Raw genomic sequence first — 8,527 nt, 5'->3', positions numbered from 1 at the left:
AATTTTTTGTACTACAATATAAAGCTAAAATTACAAAATATGAAGTTTGTGAATGATAAAGTCACAAAGACGTCATATCTAAAATTATTTTTCAAAGATAATTTTTTTTTATTCTTTATATAAAAGTCTTGCCATCGAGTGTGAACGCATGTGAAAAATATGAGTTTGTAATATGTATGTTGGAGCACAGTCACTCTAATTCAAACTAAAGAATGAAATCGTTTCACCTACCCCAAACTTCAATATTTAGGTTTTTTTTTTTGTATTACAATATGAAATTAAAGTTATGAGATGTGAAGTTTGCAAACAATAAAGTCATAAAGACAAACCAAACATTATTTTTCAAAGACAATTTTTTTATTATTATTATTTATAAAAGAGTCTTGTTATCGAGTGGTAACATATGTAAAAAGTGTAGGTCCAAAGTATATATTCATTTTATTTATTTATTTGCAATTGAATGGTTCTGATGTAGAGGAAGTTGAACATTAAGATTTTGTTACAACATTACATAATCTTTAGCTTATGAGAGAAATTTAAGCACTTTCATTTTTAATCCAAACTAAAGAATGGAACCGTCTCACCCATCCAAGCTTTAACATTTAGTTTTTTGTATTAGAACATGAAACTAAAGTTATGCAATACGAAGGTTGTGCATGATAAAGTTACAAAGATAGATTTCTTTGAGTTCTTGGAGATTTCAGTCGAGGAAGATGAAAAAGAGGACTAGTAGTTCTAATGGGTTCATCCATTGCACTTAGATGATGATGATCGAAATCCACCCTTACAATAAGATAATGATGATAAAAATTTTGATCCACAAATTGTGATACATGTTCATAATTTAATCATTGATGTTAAATGTTGTTTGAAGAAGTTCATACCGACAATTATAACAAAGGCAAAGAAAATTCATTTGAATGGGCAATGTCACCATAAATATAACCTCGTGTTAATGTTAACTTCATAAATGTTGGCCAAATAGTTGTGCTATTGCTTTAGGTTTCAATTATTTTACCTCGAAGAAGATGGGATAGTTCTGATCATTTTGCCTTAAGGGAAGAGGGAGATTATGAGGATGATGATAGAGAGATGTAATAGTGATGACTATAATGGAGGGGATGTTGAACAATATGAACAAAGTCAACATCCATTAAGCTCAACATGTGAGCCTAATGCTTATCCTACTTTTGTCATGGGTAATGGTTAGGTTTCTTAAGATCATAATATGGGTTCAAGTTCATTTATGATGACAATGGTATATTTAGTTATTCTTTACAAATGTCACACAATATTTTAGATTAGATACAAAGAAGATGTCAAACATGCATATGAATGAAATTGAAATTAATTTCCCATTATTAAAGAGGCAGTGTGCAGTCAACAGATCTATATATATATATATATGACATATTCATAATTACAATTATTATTATATAAACTCTATGTCATAGTATAAATATAAGATGATTTTCCTTTATTCTCAATTAAATATATGCTTTCAAAAATCATATTTCTTGTTAAAACACCTTATATCATTGTTGAACATCACAATTATTGTTTGTTTTGTCATTTTTAAGGGTTTTTTTTTTTTGGTCTAAAATTTATATGATTTCTTATGTATTCGGAGAGGGAGTGACTTGCTTTTTTCACATTGCCAAGAAACGAAATAACCATGTCGTAAGTATTGCCGCGCACAGAGTACTCTTAACAGGGCACCCCATGAGCATGAAGCACATACTCGGTACGTAGAACTTAACAGTGGTAAAGGCTATATAGAGCCAATTGATTCACGGTAAAATCACTTCGTACTATGTTAATTCCCTATTCTGATTTATTATGCAGGGAAAGAACTCGTAAATGAAGAGACGAGTCAAGTTATTCGGGATTACAAACGTACCAACCTACTTTACAAGCCAATATTTCAATGGTAGTGGCCCCGGCAGTCCCTCGGATATTGTGCCGTGGGCCGGACGATTTGACCCTTGGAGGAAGGATCCATTTTGAATGAGATGGAATGAATATATGATCAACAATGTTAAACTTGTCGTTGTTGGACCAACTCTTGTACTAGCCCAATCAAATCCCTTGAAGAGGTGCCACCGGGTAGCACTGCACCCAAAGCCTCGTCTCTCAGTTCCTTGGCCCTCCTCTTCTGGGGAAAGTCCTCACTCATGGCCTTAGCAATTGTCCTACCCACCTCAGCCGAGTCAGGCACGGTCTCGTCGCCTTCGCACACTCGCACCGCAGCTCCCAAGTGGTCCACCAAGAGCATCGCGTTCACGTACTGATCAGCCTCCATGGGCCACCCCAGAATCATGGCTCCACACACCAAGGCTTCCATCAGAGAGTTCCATCCGCAGTGACTCAGGAACCCACCCACTGCTCTGTGACTCAGTATCGACACCTGGGGGGCCCATCCCTTTATCACCTTTCCCCTCTCACCCACTCGCTCCTCAAACCCATCCGGCGGCAAACTACCCGCTTTCATCACCCATATGAATCGACCTCCGCTCCCTTCCAGCCCAGATGCTAGAGCCGCTACTTGATTGGGTTTCAGCAGTTTTTGACTCCCGAAGCAGACGTACACAACCGTCCCATCTGGGCAACCATCGAGCCAACCTAGCACAGCATCAGTAGCAGCCGAATCCGGATTCGAGTTTCCACGATTCAGGGATCCAGACCCGCCTGGCAAAACAAGCGGCCCGACACTCCAGACCCGGTGGTGACCCATTTGGCTCCTCAAATGTTCCACATACTCGCGTTCCAACGCACCAAACGTGTTAAACACACGCCCCCAACTCAAGGTATTGGCAGTCATACAATCCCTCACGAACCGCCACTCGGGATCGGATCCTCTGTAATGACGGAAGACAGAAGGGAGATGGTCGGCACTGAAGGACGGCGCTTTGGGAAGATGAGGAAAGGAAACCACAGGCGAAGAGAGGAGTGCATCCGCGTTGAGCCATAGGTGGTCAGAGACACAGGCGAGAAAAGCGCCGGAGGAGTAGAAGGTGATTCTGGGGATACGGAGTTGGTGGGCAAGGTGGTGGGTCCAGCCGAGGAAGAAATCAGATATGATGGCAACAGGTGGTGAAGCATGGGAGTTGAACCAGTGGAGAATAGGGCTGTGAAGCTTGGCGAGAGCGTTGATGATGGGAACGTTGCCGAGGTTGCCGATGTCCTTAACGTTCTCAACCCCGGGTGGGAGGGAGGGGTGGAGTGGAAATTCTAGGACAAGGGTTTCGATACAAGTGGGGTGGGCGGAGAGGAGAGGGTTGAGGAAGGGTAGGTTCTTGGGAGTGACGACCAGTGTGAGGGTTAGGTTGGGGTTAGTGAGAAGTAACTGATGGGCTAGATCTAGCAGCGGGAGCATGTGGCCTTGTGCAGGGTATGGGAACGCCAGAATGTGAATGGGTGTTTGCTCACAACCAGACATGGCTCTGGAGTCTGGAGTCTGGAGTTATGGATTCCTTGTTCCACCGGTTACCTCGCCAAGTCCTCACATTTATTGCGACTCCGTTGCAGACTTTTAGACAGTTGACCATGACCGCAACTATTCTGCTGGTGTCCACCTCTTTTATCTACTGTCGAGCAAGAAAGGGTTTGTGGTGGACCGCGCGCCATTCCAGACTTGGCCCCATCCAACCTTATCTACTCTGAAAAACGACGAAGTTATGAATTTTGGTTGAAATTTGGGTGCACCCAAACAAAATATTAAAATACCGGTTTTTTTTACGTGATTTTGAATCTATTTTTCAAATTAATTCTCTTTTTTTTTTTTTTTGTTTTTAAAATTAATTTGAAAATATATTTTACAAATATTACTATATATATATATATATATAATTAAATAAACAAATAATTAAAAGAATAATCTGTCTGTGAACGAAGAATTGATTTCTAAACAAGATCATATTCTTTAGTTGTTTGGAGGATTAGGAATTGATTACAACTCCTCGGTGGTTTCTATAACTTCTAGACATGAACCCTTGAGTCTACAAGAGATTTCACGATATATTGCTCACTTATGAGCACAACTTCTAGCACAAAAATACCATCAATGAGGTGAATCTTATTCAAGCACGTGTAACTTCTTTGCAATCATAAGGAAGACAACTATAATAAAAATCAAAGGTCAAAATCAAACGTCCAGACGCTTTAAAGTTTCATGAAGGATACCATAATAAAGCCCGATAGCAGTTCAACCAGTAAAAATTTGGTCATCATAACCATGGTCTCTATAACAAGAACAATGATAATTTAGGGAAAGGTAATTCATGGACATAGTGCCAACTATGCTAATTTCTTTGCTCTCAATTTTTCGAGAAATGGTGGTGGTAGGTCATAGTGCCAAGTTTGCAGCAAATATTACCACATTACTATCGATTACTATAATCTTTTTTATCAATCCTCCCAACCTCCTATTAACTATCAATTTGTGGTGATGATTGCTTCTCCTTCCACTATTTGGAGATGGCAATTAATTCATGGACACATTAGAGCTACCCACTATCTCACTCCTATTCTTAGCAAAAGCATAAAGAAAACTCTATTTTGACTATAGAAAATATGTTTTGTTTTTAGTATAAATCACTCTCCTCAACCTAAACATTACTTAATCTCTTAGCAATAAAGGAATTAAAATCATTTTAAAAAAAATATCTTCAAAACTTTCAACAATTCAAAATAATAAAATATAATCAAGCAACTATAAGCTATTAGATTTAGAATAAAATGCTTAACTTTTAAGAGTCCTCAAGATCAAAGAATTGATCATCAATATGCGCAAATTTACTAAGCTATAAAAAATCAAACTTAAGTTGTTAATATTTACCTCAATCATCTCAAACCTTTTTGCAACTCATTCCAAAAGAGACTCAAGTGTTAAGTTGATTATCTCTCAACTATGGCTATCAAAGGAAGACCCATGCCAACCTAAATAAGATCATATTGGCTGATAAATATTTATTATCCTTATTACTCAACCTAATACATGATAACTCTAGTAAAGAAAAACCAAACATAAATTTACTATGGTTGTGGACCCTTCATTTTGTCATAGTAACACATGTTATTGTATGTGTTTTACCTTCACTTCTTGTTGCCTAATAGTCATCCCATGGTGGTTCGTTGTCACTCATTTGAGACTATTTTTGAGCCACCTTTGAAGATTCATTGTTGAGGGATTTTTATGAATCCCAAATGTAAACTTTGTTACACCTTAGATCTAGTTTGCTTAGTTGTATTTTAGGTTTAGTTCACTTAGTTGCATTTTAGATTTAGTTCACTTAGTTATTTTTAGGTTTAGCACACTTAGTTGCATTTTAAGATTTAACTCACTTAGTTACATTTTTAGGTTTAGTTCACTTAGTTGCATTTTAGGTTAGCTCACTTAGTTGTATTTTTAGGTTTAGCTCACTTAGTTGCATTTTAAGTTTAGTTCACTTAGTTGCATTTTTAGTTTAGCTCACTTAGTTGCATTTTTAGTTTAGCTCACTTAGTTGCACTTTAACTTAGCTTACTTAGTGACACCTTAGTGTGGTACTACATTTTTCACGTGTGTTCCCACTCAATGGCGATACTTGTTTTTGTTAGTGAAAAAGTAGTTTTGGAAAAGTCAGAGTCGCCACTTATTTTATTTTATTTTAAAAAGGGAAAATAAAATAAGAAAGAAAACCCTAACAAAAATTACTCCAAAGTTTTAGAAAAGCATGTCTTTGAAGAAAACTCGAGTTTTGGTCCAAGGATCAGGTTACCTATTGAGAAGGTACCTCAAAGAGGTAGCCCTTCTCTAAGCCTTAAAAAGGTCTCTATTTTGGCTAAGTCGAGGGAAATGTGGCAATTAATCAATTAATTAAGGATACCTAGGTAGGCTAAGATGATTTTGAAAATAGCATGCCAAATAAAAAATCAAATCACAATCATAAATGAGAGTTAGGGTGTGTACCTAAGCTACTTCTCAAACACTATCATAAGACATCAAAGTTAACTAAAAAATATGACACACAACATGCATTTTCATCAAAGATAATTAGACAAGCATCAAGGCAATCAAATATGGCATCAAATATGGGTATTGCTCATAATATTTTGCATATTCATGGGTTTTGGAAAGTGGGTGATAGAAAGCATACCTGGGTAGCAAGCATCTTCTATAGAAACAAGGTTAGCTCAATAACAAGCGTAAAACAAGTCTCATGTATCACAAAGAGGATCAATATCAATTGATAAGTGATAATACTACCTTATTAGATTACAGACACCAATTCATGGGGAGTCTGCAAGCAGTGGATAGTAGGTCACAGACTCAAGTTTTGTCTCATTGTTATTTACATAGGGTATTAGAGTGGTATTAATTCTTTTTAGTGGAATGTTGAATCAACTTTAGAATTGGATTATGAGGGAGCTAATACTCCTATGAATTCTAGTGGTCATCGCTCTGAGCTTATTTATCACGATGACACAAATTATGAAGGTTGGATTGACTCTTGGTTCATTCTAATGCATAAGGCCGTTTTATTAATCACACAAGGTTGCATAGGGGATAGTGAACAAGGTCTCTAAATAGGAATAATTGATCAATTAGATGACTCTATATGGTTAATTAATCAATTAAGTCTACACTTTGGAGTGCTAAGATCATGGTTCAAGTCATCAGGAAAAAAATCTTGGGTGAACGAAACCTCGAGACTATTTAGACATGTTCCTACAAGTAATTGATTTGGGAACATCCAAATCTAGTTATGATTACTATATTTTCTAGTTTATTATCCTAAATGGTTTTTATTGCCCTTTTTTCTACAAGAAATAATTTCTAGAGAAGTCTAAGGTAGATTAATATGATTTAGGGTTTGGGAATAGAGAGATCTAGGGTTTCCTACAACTATTATCAAAGCCCTAAGACAGGTTTTGCATGTTGGATCTGCTTGAAGGTTTGCTAACTCTATTTTGCAAGGTTTTTTCTATTTATCCCATGGCTTCAAGGATGATTAAATTTGTGCATGAATTTATTTTGATTGTTATAATAGTGATGATTGTTCATTGTTGGATTGTTTATTTTCTAGAATGGTTTTTAAGCTCTATGTTAGGAGCATAGGATTTTTATTAATTTTAAAAATCTTGTTTTTATTAGATTGGTTGTAAACTCCTTCAATGGAATATAATATTTTTTATTGTTAAAATCTAGTTTTTACCAATCTTATAACCTTAGAAGGCAAGAAAGTAATCCAGGATGTCAATCATGGCCATCATGACTCCTAATCTAACCAAGGGAAGTTTTTGATGGAGAAAACGATCAAAAAAGGAAGTTGTAGCAGCCTCGGATATGTAGGAAAATGATGCAGCACTCAAGTTCTGAGATAAGTGTTCGAGTGTCTTGAGCACTCAGTAGTTTGATCGATCAAGCGGTGTTTTTAGTAATGGCAAGTTGTTTCTAGTGGCCCTAAAAAATTTTGGGTGCTCAAGTGTTGGTAATGACAAGTTGGCAGTAAAGAAGGGGTAGTATAATAAAAAAGTTTTTTTTTCTTTTAATAAATTAGGATTTTTTGTGGAACTAACCTTTTTTTTTATTGCAAGGTTAATTTGGTAATTTGGATTATTATCTAAATTTAATTATCAAATATGTAATAGGATCCCTAAAGCCATGAGAGTTATTGTTTTTAATTTTCTTTTATGATTGGTATGTTGTTTTTGTATAATATATAGCATGTGTTATTTTAGTATTCTTAAGGTAAGTGAATTTTCATGTGATTTTTCTGAATTGGATAGCTTATCAAATTGGAATGTGCAAGTTATTAGGAAATCTTTTATTTTAGGAAAAGAAAAGTGGGAAAGGTATCTAAGACTTACATTCTTTTAAGTAATTTTATTTTTTTTCTAAGTCTTTATAAAACAAGTTTTTTCCTTTTATGCATAAGATTCTAATTTAAAGAATAAGTTAATTTTGGAAAAATCCATGATAGAAAAAAATTCATGATTAAGAAAGCCTACCAACATATTTGAAAAGTGATTTTGGATTTTTCTTAAGAAAATAAATTTTCATGAGAGGTTAATTTTCCGATGTTATTTTTCCTAAAATTGACTATTGTTAAAAGATAAAATTGCTATTCTTTTTTGGATTATCCACTTGGATGGATTGGTAGTTCTCTAAGATCTACTCTTATGAGAGAGTGAGAAGTATGAACGGAAAAACCCGAATATTTTCACTTCCTAAGCTCAAATCAGGTTAGGAACATGCAAAACTATCATAGGCTTTTCTGAATCCTATACATAGTGGAAAAATTGCATTTTTAAATGTTATAAGGATTCAAAAATTGCTAACAAAAAACATTCCTTATATTATGATGTTCTTAAATCTAATCCATGTGATGAAAATAAGGAATGAAGTTGTAGGAAGTCTTGTAAACCATAGTCTTCCACCCGATGACTTGAACCTTGATCTTAACACTCTTTCACTAAGGGTGGAAAAAATGGTAGAGGCTATGACTCTCTCTTTAGAGGTGGAAGATGACTTTCTAGAAAAAAC

General features: G+C 35.5%; 1 protein-coding gene across 1 annotated transcript; it reads right to left on the bottom strand.

Moving 5' to 3' along the window:
- Positions 1 to 1,762: 1,762 nt before the first annotated feature.
- On the bottom strand, positions 1,763 to 3,562 carry LOC117929748 (UDP-glycosyltransferase 89A2-like). Its single transcript, XM_034850144.1, has one exon. The coding sequence runs from the start codon at positions 3,437 to 3,439 to the stop codon at positions 2,039 to 2,041; it is 1,401 nt and encodes a 466-aa protein (XP_034706035.1). The 5' UTR covers positions 3,440 to 3,562; the 3' UTR covers positions 1,763 to 2,038.
- Between the last annotated feature and the right edge of the window lie 4,965 nt (positions 3,563 to 8,527).

The sequence above is a fragment of the Vitis riparia genome, chromosome 14 (assembly GCF_004353265.1).
Source record: "Vitis riparia cultivar Riparia Gloire de Montpellier isolate 1030 chromosome 14, EGFV_Vit.rip_1.0, whole genome shotgun sequence".
NCBI classification, from domain to species: domain Eukaryota; kingdom Viridiplantae; phylum Streptophyta; class Magnoliopsida; order Vitales; family Vitaceae; genus Vitis; species Vitis riparia.
Note: the sequence above shows the minus strand (reverse complement) of the source record. Positions and strands in the feature narration are given on the sequence as shown.

Bases quoted from the DNA above. Each gene is read 5' to 3' on its own strand.
- LOC117929748 (XM_034850144.1), bottom strand. From the start codon at position 3,439: ATGTCTGGTTGTGAGCAAACACCCATTCACATTCTGGCGTTCCCATAC.